At 40.6% G+C, this 17,921-nt stretch overlaps 2 protein-coding genes across 2 annotated transcripts in view; one reads left to right on the top strand and one right to left on the bottom strand.

The window, feature by feature from the left end:
* Positions 1-99: 99 nt before the first annotated feature.
* Positions 100-7,177, bottom strand: ccdc12 (coiled-coil domain containing 12). Its single transcript, XM_018689232.2, has 7 exons — positions 7,021-7,177; positions 4,495-4,568; positions 1,723-1,802; positions 1,449-1,510; positions 1,338-1,372; positions 1,149-1,225; positions 100-501 (listed from the first exon to the last, which is right to left on the bottom strand). Exons 1-7 carry the CDS (start codon positions 7,138-7,140, stop codon positions 422-424), a joined length of 528 nt encoding a protein of 175 aa, XP_018544748.1. The 5' UTR covers positions 7,141-7,177; the 3' UTR covers positions 100-421.
* Positions 7,178-8,614: 1,437 nt separating this feature from the next.
* nbeal2 (neurobeachin-like 2) overlaps positions 8,615-17,921 on the top strand; it is a 34,771-nt gene continuing 25,464 nt past the window's right edge. The window contains exons 1-4 of the mRNA XM_018689244.2: positions 8,615-9,253; positions 16,586-16,674; positions 16,890-17,054; positions 17,555-17,636. Of these exons, the coding sequence (XP_018544760.1) occupies positions 9,179-9,253; positions 16,586-16,674; positions 16,890-17,054; positions 17,555-17,636 (411 nt within the window). The 5' untranslated portion in view covers positions 8,615-9,178. The remainder of the gene's footprint in view (positions 9,254-16,585; positions 16,675-16,889; positions 17,055-17,554; positions 17,637-17,921) is intronic.

Genomic DNA, 17,921 nt, shown 5'->3' with positions numbered 1-17,921 from the left:
CTGGTATTTAATTTTATCAGTCCAATGAGAGGATTGTATCCACATCACCCACCCCTACTTTCAACTAAAGGGAAATTACGCAAAAAATAACCATAGGCATTTGAAAACTCCACATTATTTTACTTGAAAATATAAAAAAATACAACAAAATATTGATGATTGCATTAACAATGCACCTCAACTAACCACATATACAGAATGTACTACTACATATTCATATGTAATAATACAATAACATAAGGTAGGGCTTAAATGAAGACCTGATGGGAAACTTTACACCCTGCAGCGATGAAAACAGCCACCTCTAAACACAACGCAGATGTGATGGTACAGTCCATGTGAAGTCAGGTCATCACTGTGGTGTTCCACTCATTCGCCATAGTCTTCTGTTTTTTTTTTTTGTAACTGTCACATCTTGGATTCAGTCCGAGTCTCCCTCCTCTGCTCCTACCGCTCCCACTGCTCCAGCCAACTCCTCCTCGCTGCCTCGCAGACGATCCCCTGGACACACACGAACACTCGCAGTCAATCTGATTCATTCATTCATTGCATTCTTCAATCACGTGTTGATGATGTGCACTATTGACACCTTGTGACTGAGTATCCCTTTTGCCAACAGAATAGTCATGTGCAGTGGTGAAGTCTGACCCACAGACAGCACCACCAGAGGAAATATCCTCAAATTGTTGCTGTAACACTGTGAGTTCGTACAGACGACTAAAACCAAACTGAAAGAAATTACTGTTTGTTTGCCACTATAATCTGTTTAATGTGAGCTAACGTGACTCAAGCTTCTTACCTCGTTTATTATGAGTACACATCTTAACAAAAAACATGGCTGCCTCAACTCTTGATGCATGTAAATAAAGGCAATGAGTAACCAATGTCACACACAGGGAAAAACCTTCTATTATAGTTAAACCTGTTTTGCGATCTCCTGAAAACTTGTGTCTATTTTTAGAATGTGGATCATACATCAATAGAGGAATCACACTGTTGATGTCATCAGACTGCTTCAAGCCTCTGTGGAGTCTGGAAAACCACAAAGCAATTAGCCTAATAATTCACACCTATCTCAGGCACGGTTGTCTCTGCGGCGTCGGGAAAATTCAGCGATAAAATGGAAAAACAAAACAGGAAATACTAACGGATGAGCTCAGCGATGGCTCTCTGTGTTCTCCTCTCCAACTTCTCCAGTTTCTTTGCCACATCGCGCTTCAGATCCCTTGATTCAGAATCACAATGAAAAGACAATTTCAGCAACATATTATCTTTGATTATACCAAGGTTCTACACGCTGTATAGGTTGCAAAATAATTCTCAAAAAATGGTCTTACCAGTCTGGTTTTCTCGGGGCGAGGTTGGCCAAATCCTGAGGAAAGGAAACAGATGAGCCAGAGATGCAACAACAAATGAAATCACATTTAAAATTGACAAGAATTACTCACCACTTCTTCAATGATGGGCTCTGGATTAGCTGCCTCTAACTGGTCTTTAACTTTATCCTCCACTGCAAACAAGGAGAGCTTGTCATCAGTCAACTCATACATGATAACAGCAGCAGTGTGTGTGTGAGCAGTACTCAGAGGGTGCTGTCCAGTAGCTGACCATGTGCTACGAACTTCCTGGAGGCCACGTAAATAAAGTATGGTATTGAAAACACTAAACGGCGCACTGTGTTAATGTTTGTTCAAAGCTTGTTTGTGAGTAAAGAGTCCTCACCTGATGCTGGTTTGGCTTTAGGCACTTGTCTCTCCTTGAGCTCTTCATCCTCTGGAGTGTAATTCCTCAGCTTCAGCTCTCTGAGGACAGAAATACAGAGTACAGCAAATCTTACTTTTAGTGCTCTGAGTGGGAAACAATACATTGCCAGCTCTCTCATTCCGCTCCCCACACTGTTGGGGCAGTCCAGGAGGTGGCAGTGTAGACAAATATATTCCATCAGAGAATAAGGAGCATAAAAGACCATTTGCAAACCCTGCACAGCTGCGCGTCTAATGTCTGGACGAGGTCGGGTATAATGTCCCTCTTTATTCCTATGAACACGTCTGATTAACATGTTCCACCTGCCCCTGGACGCAGACTCGAGGAGAGCAGCTAACAGCTGAGGAATGCTTTCCTTGATGTTGAATTACGCAGCCTTTCATCACATCCCTACACAGAGGAATTCTTGGCAAGCCTTAACTGACATCTCTGCAGATTATACAGAAAGTCCAAGGGCAGGAGGTAAACTATTGTCTGACCAGACACGGACCAAGAGACTTATCAGCTGTTCTGAGCTTAACATGGATTTGCGATGAAGCTCAAGAGGGTACACTCTTGATACATTCATCACACTTCTGCAGTCGACGGACAGACCGATGCCTTGTATGGGTATGGGCAGGAATGCTAGTCATGTTCTGCCTGTGGCTGACTGAGGTCCACTCTTAGCTCACACATCTCTCTCTGCCTCCTGAATATCTCCCAGAGAGGCTGTTTCAGAGGGGAAATATGTTGTTCTATCCATCTCACCATTAAATTGAATTCTCATTCCACTTATATAGACACTGAAAATATCTTTCATCTACTTTCTGTATGTTCACAAGCTACACAAATGACTCCACTGAGGGTTCTTTCTCCAGGAAGCATGGGAGTATTTAGTAAAATCTTTGGTTACATTATGCCATACAATGTGTGGATATTTTGGTGTAAGGCTAGTGCTTGTGAAAAGGTCAGAGGATCAACAAAATCAACATCTTTTATTGTCTGAGAGCCACAAATTTAGCTGCAATCTTATTGATCATTTGTGCAAAATTGATAATTTGGCCTAAAGGTGGTGCTAGAGAAAAGAGCAGATAAGCAAAATAGACAAAGATTTTCAGGGGAACAAGTTGTGGTGCAAACTCCATGACAAGGTTTTCATTCAATGTTTTGTGTAATTGTGGCACAAAAGGAGAAAATCGAGTCAAACATTAAGATACATCATATGAGGACCATGAATATCAACAGCTGAATGGATATCGTGACAAATGTTTTTAAAGATTACTTGTAATGGAGAAGTATTTCTTGTCAAAAAAAAAGGACCTGACTGTGTGAAGCACAAGGTCATGGAAGTCACCAGAATCAAAGTGAATTTTACGCTATTCTGGTCAGTTAATGTCAAGACATTTTGTTATGGACTGAAGCACAGACGGGAACACAGATAATGAATAACATTACCATCTTAAGTGCCATCACAAGAACAAAAACTAGGCTAAACAGATTGTATGTGTAAATTTCCTTTCTTCTGTCAAAGTTTGGCATCACTCCTTTTTGTCTTAGCCGCCTCTTAGTTTGATGTGTCCAAAGCTTTGGAGCGTGTTTACACATTTCCACTTCAGGCACATTATGGCATCAAAGGGGAGAGCCAGTGATAAATTCAGAGCACTGACCCAAATGTGGCCCTCTCAAAATGTTTAGAGTGAACTGTGACTGAGGAGGAGGAGGTGCAGCAGAGTGTTCAAATGTTTACACTGATATCAAGCTACCTACCCCAATCACCACAGCAGAAATAACCAGCCTCCTCATTTACAGAGGCCAAAGAAACTGTAAGTATTAACTGTAATATTTCAGAGAACTTCCTTTTGTCTTATTTGCTATTGCCAAGAATATGAAATCAACTTAGCTGTCTAACAAAAAAAAAAAAAAAGAAAGCAAGCAGCCCTGACACACTTAACAAAATGTAACAGGAAAGGCTACATGGTGCAGCGGGTGCCTTTTGTGGAATAGCCTTGAAGGAATGTGCAACACACAGGGAGCTGAAGCCTTTCTGCACAAGATCAATTTATTTTAACATCTTAAATTTGTGGATCTTTCATTAATTTAAAAAGTAACAGCTTAAGGACAAACATGTGGTTTGTTTTGTTCTTTCATACCTTGGTTTGGGAATTTGACCTCCCATTAAATTTTAATACCAATCACAAGATACATTACACTCGCACCCTGCTACAGATGTGTTTCTTGACCTGGGAGACCACAGAAAAGCTGTATATTCAGTACTGCTATTTTTTATTTTCACAGAGAAATGTCTAAATTTGACTCTTAAAAGTCTGCAGCTATTTTCATTCTCATGAGAGAGATCTGTCCTGTTGAACTGGATGAAATACAGCGGCACTCCCTCAGTGCCGTCAGAGCACAGTCATTAAATATAAACAATGGAAAAAAGGTCCTGTAGGACAGGAAAGATGGCTGCTCTTCCTGCAGACTAATACACAAAGTTGAGTGAGCTGCAGGATATTTGAGCAGCTAATAGCATGAGGCTGTGATCCATCCCAGTGTAAACACTGCATCTCATCATGACTTGCAATGACACATGCACTATGTTACAAGAAGATGGTGCTCAGATAAAGGGCAGATAAATGTTCTGATGATGAACTTCCGTATCAGTTTCAGTTCCGTTTGTGCAGCTTAAAAAGCTCCAGCTAAAAGGACAAGCAACAGTGTGTGATGTTTGAAGAAACTGTGTGAGGAACCAACCTGTGCCTCTCCTCCGTGGTCTCCCCTAATGAAGCTTTTTTCTTCTCTGGCTCCCCATCGTCCTGCTCTCGTCCCTGTTAGTAGATCATCACACAGTCATTAAAAATAACATGAGTTTACTATTCAGTATTCTGGTTGTAAAAACAGCATAATTTAATCAATGAACCATGTAATACTGTGTTCTGCCACACAGAATCACATTTACTAATAAGAAAGAATTAACAATTGAAAAAAAAAAAACATTTAAGATTATGTTGTATGGCATTCTGTTCTTGTTAGATAGTGAAGATATGCATCAGCCCATTTTAGATCTGGCGCACTAAAGATACAGTACTGTACACTAGGCTCACATTTGCATTGGAAAACAAAAATATTTTTTTGTGTGTGTGTTGGCCCATCATTTGGGAGTCAAATAACAAATTTACATTTTGAGCTCGATTATTTATGACATTGTGTTACTTAGGGGGTGCGGTTTCAGAGCCTGACTTAAGCTAAATAAACAAAAAAGCTAACATGCTACCTGAATAACCTCAGCGCAATATACTGTGGCCTACAATAGACTATGCATGTATAAACAACAGGGAAAACAAATGATGAAATAGGCTTGCAGAAATCCAGAAAAAAAAACACTGATCTCAAGTGAAAAGTTGTAACAAAGGATATCAGACCCCTCCCATCTCACATTTTCCTGAAGAGGCTTCCTGTCCATCTGCTAGAACAATTCGGGGGACTGACTCATTCTTGAAGTGTGGTACAAAAGGAAAACAACCCCAGGCTTCATGAATGTCAATAGTCGTTTATCAAATATTGCTAGCCAAGCCAGTGTGCTTCTGTGCAACAATAGCTTAGTGAAACACATTCTGGTCTGCCAAGCAACAGCTTGCACACTGAACAGGGTTTCCTGTTGCAAGAAGAATTCATATTCAAAACTGAAAGATTGTCATAATGCAGCAGAATAACTGTGTGATGTTTAGATAGTTCATCACAGACAGTAGCAGCCCCGCTGAGGAGCCACTGAAACTGTGGTGCACCTGCTCTCTGAATATGTGGGTCAAGAACCAGGGTGTGAGCTGATATGAAAATGTGATATTGTACAATTATCACAGGCAAAAATAACTCTGTATACAATGTCATCTTGATAGTAACTGATATGATAAAATTCTTGTTAGACGTACTTTAGATTTTACGGTCCAGTGTGTGGTAGTGGCCACAGAGAAGTGCTGTGGTTTTGTTGTTGCTGTGTGTGGTTGTTAGTGTAAGACATTTTTTAACAGATTCTGTTCTCAATCAAATCTTCTTTTACAGCAGAAAATGCCTCCTGAGAAAACAGTTTCACTGACATGCTACACTGTCCAGTTTACAACTGTGGCATAGGAAGGTTTCTCTCTTTTTCACTGTTGGTTGCTGAGATACCAAAACTATCCTTTAACAAAGTAAAGGCCTATTAAAAAAAGTTTTGATAACAATGATGATGATCATTTTCCTCTCTTTGAAGGAGCTGAACACAAATGGGTAAAATGCGACCTGGCTCACTAACACTGTGGGACTGATGTCAGTGTAGTCAAGTTGTAGTGCTTCATTGAGAGAAACATTCTTTTTTCTCTGGTTAGTTATTATTGGGTCAGCTTCAGTTAAGAAGTTTACAAACATCCCACAATGACTGGGCTTGTGTGGAAAACAGCTTAAACAACCATATTCAATGGAATAAATTTGTGAAGGAATGTTATTTGCTACAGAGTTGAAATTCCCTGATAACCTCAGACTTTCCCAGATTATGTTCACATATAAACAACATCTCTATGCTCCATTGCACTCAAAGGTCTGTGTAACAAAGTGGGGGCCTACATTTGTCTTGTTAATATCAGAGCAACTCTGCTTTTCTCATTAAATACTGCAAAAGACACAATTCTAAACAACAGAGGGTCACAGCTCTCGTCACTGCAGTCACCTTTTCTCCTTCATCTCTGATAGCACGATATTAACTGCTTAATTCATCAAAGCTTCAGTTCTGCTCTCATAAAATAGTGTGTAGAGGGACATTACAGAAACAAACAGATAACTTTTCCACTGTCAGGGCTGTTAAACACAGTTATCAACACAGTGAAACGTGACATCTGTACATGAACAGAACAGAGGGATAGCCACGAATCCTCATCCATTATTATCAACTAGAAACTAAGGCATTAACTTCGGTACATGACTAGCGGTTAACTTTCTTTGGTACTGTCTCTGTCACAGAAGCCCATACAAGTTAGCTTCGCAAATTCGCTCCATGGACAAACCTGAGAAACTACGACTATAAACAACACTGTAGAGAGTGAATATTGCACATAGTAATGAAATGTCTTGTTTTGGCACATCGACAAAAATTCAATAATCAAATGTTGATACTGATTTGCTACATTAATACGCTACCGCTAGCTAGAAGCTAAGTCGGCTAACGTTACCTCACTAACAGAGTGACGCCTTTTCTACAGGCAATGTTGCATTTATCATAAACCAGATATTGCCACACACGAAACTTACATGAAGTTGTTTATCTCTTAGTGCTTTTAACCTCTCCTTTCTCTTGAGGGCCTGCTCCTGAAGTGACCCAACATTTCGCTCCATGTTTATCTCTGCACGCCGCTCAATTTTCTCTGACATCTATTAACGGGCCTGACTGAGGATGGGAATAAACGACCGTCGAGCGCATCGATCGCAGTGGTCTGTTGCCTAATCATGTGATATTGTTATGTTTTGTGTGTGTTTAATTCTTCAAAATCATGAATTACATTGACAGAAATTGAAACATTATCACTTAAAAATCTAATCCCATTAGGTGAATGACAACTTTAAAGCAAAGAGAAGTTTATGTTGAGACTTGTGTCACGTGGAGTAATGCTTCAATTGATTTGATTTAACTTTCAGTGGCTAATGGACTAATTAAAATCCTATTTAAACCCATTTATAGACTATTAACAGACGTATATATTAAAGTAAATAAAAGTCACACATGGGACAGACTGGCACACTGTCCCGCCTGTTGACGGTCACACTGTCAGGTCCTGGTTAGGAATGTAGGCCATTGCCATGGTAATACAGCTGCCTCAAGGCTCACTGTGTCCATCCTCCTAATGACCAACATTAGTGTGTGACAACACAAACCTGGGTGTGTTAAAGGTGCTATTAAAGGTTAAAGATCATAACACTGACAGGATATCACTAATACATCAATAAAATACAAGTTTGTAATACATGTGAGTGGAAGAGACAGATTACTCTTGCTATAGATCACAATACAGCCTGTCACACATGCATTAGAGTTAGAAAACATCATCCAACAGTATACAGCTTCAGTAAGTGGGCTCATAAACCAGAGTCCTCTTGCAAGAGGTGCATTCAAAACAAAGCAACCTGTTTTTAGAGAGAGAAATTAAATGTATGTGAAGTGTCTTGTTTTGAGATAAATGGCTAAGCAGTTGCCAGGCCATAAGTTTACAGTACATGGAGTTAGACCACACAACATCACGACCACCTAAAACATCCCAATACATCTTATACGTTACTGCATCTTCAAATAAAACTTTTCAGGGAGGGACCACCCCTCAAAACTAGCACGTTTACTTTTGACACTTTTGCATTTTTTACTAGAGTGATACTTGAAATGCAGGAAAATTATTGAGTTATTTTCATGTTTCACCTGTGTAGCGCTCCTTTCACTAATGTAGATCTCGGTGGTGTTTATAGGTTTATTGATTAACAATCTTCATCTGGAATAATAAAATGATGAGCAATGACTATTTATAACAGACTTCTATGGCCCTAGGAATCATTATAAGTAGCTGTTAGAGTCTGAAGTTCAGCTGTGTGTTTGTTTGTGTGTCTTTATGTTATCAGAATTCAATGTTGCCTGCTGTGCAAAGTGACAGCTTCATCCTCAGTCTACAGAAACTGCACACACTATTTATTTTATTTATTTATTTCCCCCTTTTAATTGGTGGACTTTACCGAGAAACACACGTGACCATATCTTTGTTAATGCATTTATATTGACTTCTTACTTCCCTTTGTCACTCAGAGGAGTCCTGTGGATGTAACTGTGTCTGTGAGTATTCGTGTGTGTCTGTGTCTTTAAGAATATCAGCCTACCTGTGAGCATGATCTACAGCCAACTCTTCACTGTATTTCTTGTCTTGTTAATAGAGTAAGACACCAGTTGATGTTGGTCTGCTTCCGTTCATCACACATCACACAGGACTTGTCCACATCTACTGACTGAATGCGCACGGGCAGCGCAGTCATTTTTGGTTGTTGAGCGGATGGCATCTGTCGCTTCCGTGGGAACTCTCTCCAATAGGAATCATACAGCGACAGGCTCGCTCTAAATGCGGACATGGGTGTTTCTCCAGACATGCATTTCCACGCATTTTTGTTCCTGGTTTTACAATTTCGCCAGTGATCGCGTTCGTGGTCACGTTCACAACGACATGATTTGCTTTTTCATGCCACTCTGATAACTTGTGCGTGCGTGTCGAAGGACAGAAAGCACTTTTGTGCGGATTACTGTGCCTGAATTTTGCAGGAATGGTTCGCGGGAGCGTGCCGCGTCCTCCTGCTTTTAGGAAACAACTTCAAACACCCCTGGCTCTGACCATGCTTTACACTTTCATGATTTTTTAAATAAAAGGGAAAAAAGGATATTATGAGCAACCACAAGGGCGGCGGAATGGCATCGAAGGAAAGGCTGTATGAGCTGTGGATGTTGTATTATACAAAGGTGAGTGCAAGTGCGGAAGACCTGACTGTGACACCTGTTGTTGTAGCAGGTCCTCCGCCTGAAGTTTATAACATGATCCGATCATAGTGTGTGTGATCTGTATTGCAGCCGTGTTGTGTGTCATGTCATTGTCGGTGTTATATACTCTTATATGAGGAAGTCCCCTTTTTTGCCTGTTTGTACAGCAGCTGTTTGTTTACTTAGTGAAGGAGGCTTCCCTTTGCATATAAGAGAAGGGTGCCATGTCATATCATATGGCTGTGCCACTGGGGCATTTAACCCGTTGAACGCAGTAAGTAGTGAGGGTATCAGAAGCAGATTAACCCGCCTAATGACGCATGATTGATCCTGTACCTGCGATGCAGGTGTCACTTAGGCTACTTCCTGTTCCTGTCCTCTCCTTCTCTCTCTTCCTTCTTTAGTTACAGCATGGCACATTTTTACAGCCTAATGGGGATTAATATGTCACAGAGCCTGTGTTATTGTTCGGAGAAAGACCACATTCTTTCTTATCTCTTGAAACATTTGTTTTTGTTTTGCTTCCAGCAGCACATTTACTCTATGGGCCAGCACATTAAATAAGAAACAATATTGCATTTCTCTCTGGTGAGAAAACCCAAACCTAATTTGGCACTATCCTAAATTGAGTGTCAAATTGTTTTGTGTGGTGCTTTGGTCTCAAATGTTGCCCCCTGTGGGTGTTACTGCAGCTCATTCTGCTGGTTGTTCATTAAGGTGCAATTTCTTGGTAATAAGGACAAAAACAAAGTCATGGTAATAGGTTGTTGTGCATGCTTTCATATCATGTCTTCTCTTGAAGGGGAAGGACACTTTTTTTTGGCTATGAATAAATGAAGTATTACTATTTAATGTGTTTGCAATCTGCTTCCATGCCCGAGGACAGAGAAAACAAGAAGAGATGTCTTTTCAAGTTTGCATGTAGCCTACTGTATGTTCACTGTGGGGCATAAAGACTCCCCTCTTATCATGGCAGCAGGTCTTAAAGGGTTGACAAGGATAAAGTCTAGTCATAGACTTGGACATTTTACACTATGTATCTTATTGAATTTTGCTTTAATTTAGGACTAAGCTTAATCCCAAGGTGGGAAAACAGCCAGAGGCTTTTTATTTGAAAAGGGGGCAGAAGTCAAAGCTGAAATAATTGCAAAAATGCTCTAAATGACAAAAGCGAACATGAAGTGTGTCACTTCTTCTTGCTTCTGCGTTTACTATCAAAGTGGTCATTGTGGTCACTTTGGGCAGATCCCAGAGGAAGTGTGTGTTTTTAATCCACCCTGTTACTTCTCCTCTGGGCTACTGCTGCTGCACACACAACTTATAAAAAAAAAAAAGAAATAAAAGAAAAGAAAACCAATCCACTTGTAGAAAGAGTCATTGGTGTGTGTTTGTGTGGGTGAGAGTGTGTCCTGAATCTGACTTGACAGCTGTCTAGCATCTCTTTGTGCGAGACCACTTCCTTATTAAGCTGCCTCTTGGCTCTCTTGTTACTTCTCTACAGATACCCTCAAGGCTAAAAGAGCAAAGTTAGTTTCTTTCTCTCTTTCTCTTTTCTTTTTTACACATTTCTCACCAGAGAATGACATGCAGATTTCTGTGCTTTCTTGGAGATAGGCTTTGCATGTGTGCAAATGACCTGCCCCTATTGCCAAACAGTGATGAAGGATGGCAGAGGAGAGTGATTTGACTGAGCTCAGTGTCAAACGTCACCACCTTATGTGACTCAGAGGAACATAATGGGCTGCAGAAAGGCAGCAGAACCACTTCAGAGAACAATCACCTGCCTCTCCTATAGACATCAACCTGCCACTGTTTGTGATGTTTTTGTTTTGTGCCTGTTAGTCAGGTTAGCACAGACAATATCTTTTTTTATTATTATTATTATTGGACGCATCCCATCTTCACCTCACATGCTGTTTCACATGTTTTCTGATTTGTCAAAGAAAGCTTCGAGTATTGCAAATCAGTTGAATTGTAAAAGAGACCTGAGCTCAGTTTAATAGACTTTTCTTTGTCTGTAAACAAGCCTTTACTTATAGTGGCCTGACGCTCTCTGTTTGAGTCATATCAAACACACCCAGGCAGCTGTTTTCCACCCTGTAACAGATCTGAATTCAAGTCTAAAAATATTTTAGTCTTGTGTGCCTCCATTGAAGACACGGTTGTTCCTCAGACTTATTCATATATTTGTTTCAGCCTTTTGTAAGAATTCATTTTCACTAATCAGCCACTTTCTGCAAGAGAAGTCCAACCAGCATTAGGCCACATTCGCTCAGATATCCAGATCACATGTATTATATTATGTGAGTTTACAGTAAATAATAAAGCTGTCATGAGTCCTAACAATTGATTCCAACATTTTCTTAGTACACTTCTCAGCCATCGTTCAGTATTTGTAATAAGCGAGCTAAGCTTGCTCAGGCTTGTTGGTGGTAAAGGAGCTCTGCTTCCTCCGATTGTGCAAGAAATCACACACCCATTGCAAGACTTTTTAGATCAGCTGAGGTTCAGGGCTGATGTGAAATGCTGAAAAGCTATTGTGTTTGTAGACGTATCTACTTTGTACTAAAGTTGGCTCAAAATGTGACATTTTCAGCACAAATGACCAAACAAACAGGGAGGCAGTGAAAGATAAATTGCTGATTTTCTGGATGACGGCTTCCCTTATAGACTAAAGATTTTATTATTAGCTACAGTTGCAGTAACAAAATAATATCATAATAGACATGCATTTATTCCATCACATGGATCGATAAACAACTGTACTGACCGTGTTTAATCATGAAATGCTTTGTGGTTATCAGATTTGAGAGCAGAGTTAAATCAAGCCAAGCTCTGTGCATATTAAGACCCACATACAATGGGCAGAACATGCCTGTGCCTTTCATCTTCTGGAGTAAAAACAGCCTTACTGGAACTATTTCAAGGCTCTGTATCTCATATCTGAGAATGCTTTCTAGACCAAATAAAATGCTCATGCCTGACAGGTATGGACATATACAGAAGAGTCAGATCTAATCACGGAAGAACTAACATAACTTGTCAGATCGTGCCTTACACCCGAAAGGGTATTGTTTTTGGACCTGCATCTTCTTTCCCCCCCTAAGTCACAATACACTAATACTGTTAGACTGTACTTTAACAACAGTTTAATTAGTTTTGTTTGGTTCCATTTCATTACATCCCAGTAGTAGAGAGGCAGCTAATGGTTATTTTCTCCACTGACTACTCTTGAGGATTTATTTCCCAATGAATGAATTTGTAATTTGTTAAAAACTGTAAACAATTGACTGACAAGTATTGTCATTAATAATAAGTTACCAGAGCCCAGAGTTATGTCTTCATGTTGCCTGTTTTCTCTGAAAACTATGAAAATACCCAGTCATATTCAAGGTTAAAACAATCAAAGCGTCATATTTGATAAGAGGGAACCGGCAAATATTTGGTATTTTAACTGGATAATTGATGAATAATTGATTGTTAAGATAGTCACTGATTCATTTGTAATCAGCTGATTGATTTAGTTGTTAATGGTTGCAGATAACAGCAGTTCAATGAACTCTAGTTTCTTAAATACGCTGGTAGAAAGTTTCCAACTGTTTCCATAATTGATTAATCATCATCAAGTAATTCTTTAGCCAAAATATCAATCTCAAGTTCCAGCTTCTCAGTTGTGAGGATTTGTGATTTTCTTGGGTGCTGTTAGGAATTTTTTTCATAATTTTTTCACATCGTACAGAATAAACAATTAATCAGTAAATCTAAAAAATAATCAGCAGATGAAAATCTTTAGTTGCAGCCCTACATTCAGGCTGCAGTTGGACAGAAGTAAGCAGGACATGAACACAGTGATGCAGTGAGAAAGCCTCACTGGGCTCCTGTGGTCAACACAGTGTCGACTGTCAAGAGATAACTAACCCAAGACACACACACAAGTAAAACTACATAACTCCCAGATGTCATAATACCGGATGGAAGTGGAGAAGAAAAAGTATCATTTCTAGTTGCTAAAGATCAGTATGGATACAGTAGGACATCAGCCTGGCGAAGAAATAGACTGTGATTAGCCTGTGATCAGCTTGAGAGGGACTAATTAAAGCCTGTAGTGGTGGAGATGGACCACAGTGACAACCCGATTTCCACCCATGGACGCAGCTGTGAAACCACCTCCTCTTCTCACTATGAGGAGAGAGAACAAGTCGTACAGTATTTCCTCGCTTTTGTCACCACTCTGCCAGTCCCCCCCCACCCCCCACCGTGCATTTATCTCTGCTACTGATGCACAACAATACACTGTAGAGATTCAACAACAGCAAAAACAACCATCCCCACAGCTGACTGTAACTGTCCTATGAGCCCTGTGATCCATCTCCCTCGTGTGCCTCCGTCTCCCCTGTTTACCAACAGAGGGGCCAACCAGGAAAATCAAAGTGCTCTTTGCTTTCACTTGTGCAGGAAGCTGGAGCGAAGCAGAATGCCAAGCAGCAGAGAGCGACACAGCTGCTCGGCCATGTGCAGAGAGAACAGAGATAAATGACACTGTTTTGTTTAGGGGCTGGTACCTCATAGTTGGTTAGCGACATGTGTTCTAATAGTGTGTTTAATATGGTTTTTTTTTAACAATTGAGCATTGAACGAATCGCCAAGCTAGCTGGTCTGAGCAACGCCATGGGAAACAAGACGATAGAACTGCAAGCAAAGGATGTGGGTTTCTTAAGAAGTGTTGATCAACAGTCTGATTTTGTAAGGGATGATTTTTAGGATTTGTCAGGGGAGACATAAAGCAGTGTTCTATCAGGTGTCTGTGCCAATTTTTCTATGAGAGAAAATGTTATGTATTTCCTCTGGTTTTACTTCTCATTAGCAAACTAGTCTCACTTCCTATCTGTGACCTCTTTTGTTTTTCTAATACCCTAAAAATCTACCTGTTGCAGTTCCACCCAGTTTCATAATGTCTAAACAACATACCCGTACATCTGTGCTCCACACGGAACAGGACAATGTTTACTTCCTTTTACATAAAACTAGAAAGCAAATAGTCCTTGCTACATATACTGTAGTTGTGCTAAGTTTGAAAAGTCTATAGTCACAGCCCATAGGGTTGTGAACCAATATATTCCAAACCAGTGTCACTCGATTAACCCTCTTACTATGTGTCCTTGTACATGGTGATAGTAGTTCCGGTAGATAGCAGAATAATAACCAATTATGTAACGTGTGCAAGGTGTTGCCAAAAACATGCCGGATCGTTAAGTGGCGTCATGGAATGTGCCATCGTATTATTATATCCTCAGTAATGTTAGGGAGGATTCAGTCATTCAGCTACTGTATGTTTTATTGGAAAGTAAAACAAAGCTGAAGGAGTGTTGCAAATATTTCTTAGCGTTCATGCCTCTCCTACTCAGGTCTCAAATACCTGATTGTCCAGATGTTGGAGGCACAAACAATAGTGTTTTCACAGAGTACCTGCACAGATTTTTATGTACAGTATGTGTGTGATTTATGTCATTTTATTCTCATTTTTCAATGATTTACTAATCAGATATTGTCTTAAAATGTTACAGTGGTGGGGCAAAGGCATACAGACTAAGGTTTCTCCATCCTGAAACATAGTGTACCTTATGACAGCTCATCACATTTTAGTCTGTTTGCACTTCTACACAACTCATAAACTCTGTGCCAACGTCTCATCGTTGCTGTTTTCATAGAGTCGCTGCCATATCTGCTCACAGCTAGCAGTAGAACCAAAAGAGGAAGGGGTCTGACGAGGAAGCAGAGTATGAAGGAAATAAGCTTCGGTTAAAGTGACATGTCATTTCCTGGTTGTTTGCTTGACGTTGGGAGACAAGACTAGAGGCGAGCGAGTCAGACGCAAGCGGTGCTGGTGTTAGGAGTGATGTGCAGCTGCCGAGCTGCTGACCGCGGAGTACACTGAAGGCCCATCTGAGACTGGGTTCGCAAGAACCTGGCACCCTGCTCAGCTGCGTACAATGAGAGATGGACTGGCTCATAAGTCAATGCCAGTTGGTAATGTACATTTAAACATTAATGCAGCATTAGAAAGACATACTCATGCAGTGTTTTCAGAGTTAATTGCGTTAGTTTTCCATTTCCATTTTTAGTAGAGGAATTGTGACTGTGATCAGCTGCACATTAGACATGCAACAAGCTGTAACATATAGCTACAGTGTGTATCAGAGCGCTGAGCTTGTTTTTTGTCATGGTGCAGCCTTTAAAGTAACCCGCATCAGCTGCAGGGTACTATACATTGCTTATTTTATGACCTATTTGCTTGTTGGCCAAGGGGAAGTACCTGATGAAGTTGTTATACCATGTGCTGTTGACGGTATGTTTTTTGTGTACAGTGAGTCAGTCAGGTCTGAAACAACTCATGTCTTCCCTCACACCGCCTGCTCTGGAGAAGTTGCTGTATCAAAAGGCAGTGACAGTGCTTACATGCATACTCAGCTAATCAAAAATGTTCAGGTTGTTCCACCACACAGTACATCAGGGAACATTTCTAGATGTCCTGTTATTTGATTTTTTTTAACACTGGGCTCCCAGGCGTTCTAACTGTCTGAATCATCAGGATCTATTAATGATTATGTAGAATTTTAAGAAAGTCTGTCTTTAAAAAGAAAAAAAATAATTCAGTGAAGTTGACCCTGTTTCTTCACCTGTTTGTCAGTTGTGTTGTTTAGTCTGATGCGAGATTGAGAGATTGATGTGGGGAGTGAAGAGTGGCAAGATATGTTGCACTGCAGAGGCTGATTAAAGCTGTGATAACGACTGTCATATAGAAACATCCTCACACAGCTGAAGCCGTCTTATATGACATTACATGGAGGCAGTAATGCAGGAATGCTTCATCTAAGACAGATACATGATTACAATGAAAAGCTGTTAATGTGAGCTTACTGCTGTACAGTTTACTGTATGTGTGAAAATTATGACTGATGTGAACTTAAAAGAAAGGAATATGTTGATTCAGTTTCTTTTCACCTCCCTGTTTTGAAAAAGGAAAGAATTGGCTCATGTGTTCCTCTCTGAGTTGCATCTCTTTGCAACATCCTGTTACAAAAACAGGTCATAAGATTTAGTCAGTGCCATGTTTTCAGTCACAGCTCAATGCTCAACCTTTTTAGAAAGTAGAAAAGCAACTGAGCAACAACCACAGAGCTTGTTCCATTGAGATTTTGTTTTGTAATCATACACGTTTTACACCTACTGCATTGTTTACTAGCACTGTGCGCATGCCTGGCAGTGTGAAGGCGACTTTATTGCCTCACATGTTCTTTCCTCTCCCCCCTGCAGAAAGATGTGGGCTACCTGCAGCAGTGGCTGGAGGCATTTGTGGCATCCTTTGAAAGGCTCATTGATGTGCAGTCACTGGAGCCTCGGAGGTGAGTAGTAACAGTTATTTATTTTACACAAACTTCATAACCAGAAGCTTCCACTGGTTTGTATTCCCCAAAGCAGTAGAGATACCATTTTGGCATGTTTATGTTATGTGTAAACGCAGCCCCCTATCACGGCGCCCTTTACCTCTTCGCTACTGCCTCCCCCTCCCCCTCTCCTCCCACATTTCCTCACACATCTTCCTCTCCAAATCTCCCAGGCTGGAGGAGTGCAGCTCGGAGGTGCCCTTGCTCCCCAGGGAGGTGCTGGTGTTCCTTGGCACCAAGCTATGGCACAGTGCGCTGCACCTCTCTGGCGCCGCCGAGCAGAACAGCAACACCCCTCACCCGCTGCTCCTCATCAAGTTCTTCATCATCGTCTGCAGGTGAGGGGCCAGTCTGCTGCATATGTGCTACATCATCATGGCCGTAAACATGTGGACCTGCTGTCCTAACTATCCTAATTGTCCTAATGTTGTGTGAGCTCAAGTATAGATGTTGTTGTCATGTAGGAAAATAAACAATAGGCAGCTGCTCTGCATTACATCTCTAGTCACAGGCCACATAAACATTTCAGAGGGTAAAAATGTACTTTGTGAATTTATTTAGCTGACATGTACATGAATTTACAAAATTGGGAAATTCAGTTCTTTATAATCACAAAGGAGTAGATGGAGATAAAGGGAAGTTTTTTTTCAGCTTTTCCAGAAATTGCAATGCAGATTGTGTAAAGCAGCTGCAACTCAGTATCAGGAAGTTGTCACTTATATTCTGTAGATTCACCGTATTTGTCTTTTTTAAAATTTTAACCCAAGATGGCCGTCTTAAGTAACCATCAGACAGACTTTATTAACACTCTGCTGCTTGAATTTCTCTGTGCTTCTAGGAATATGGAGAACATCGACCCAGAGAAGACCCCTGGTTTTGTTTTCGAAACTATCAGGCTTTTGAATTTCTGTTTAGGCCAGGTAAGTCCATTATAAACTGTGTTTCAAACAGGAGTTCGGTGATTTATGATGCGGATCGGCTCAGCAGCAGCGCGCTCAGTATATCACGCATGCAAAAGTTATTTAGTGCCATTTTAGCCAGACTACACAGGAATGTGATATACAGTAGAGAGACCTCACTGAGCCCTCACTGAGTTGATCCTGTTTATAGTATGTGACATCCTCATGCAGAACTAACAGAACTAGTTTACACTGACAAGAGAAGTGGGTGTGTGGTTGACCTTATGTTCACTCAACTGGAATGTA

The sequence above is a fragment of the Lates calcarifer genome, linkage group LG15 (assembly GCF_001640805.2).
Source record: "Lates calcarifer isolate ASB-BC8 linkage group LG15, TLL_Latcal_v3, whole genome shotgun sequence".
NCBI lineage: Eukaryota > Metazoa > Chordata > Actinopteri > Centropomidae > Lates > Lates calcarifer.
The sequence above is the reverse complement of the archived record's forward strand: the minus strand, read 5'-3'. Positions and strand labels throughout refer to the sequence as shown.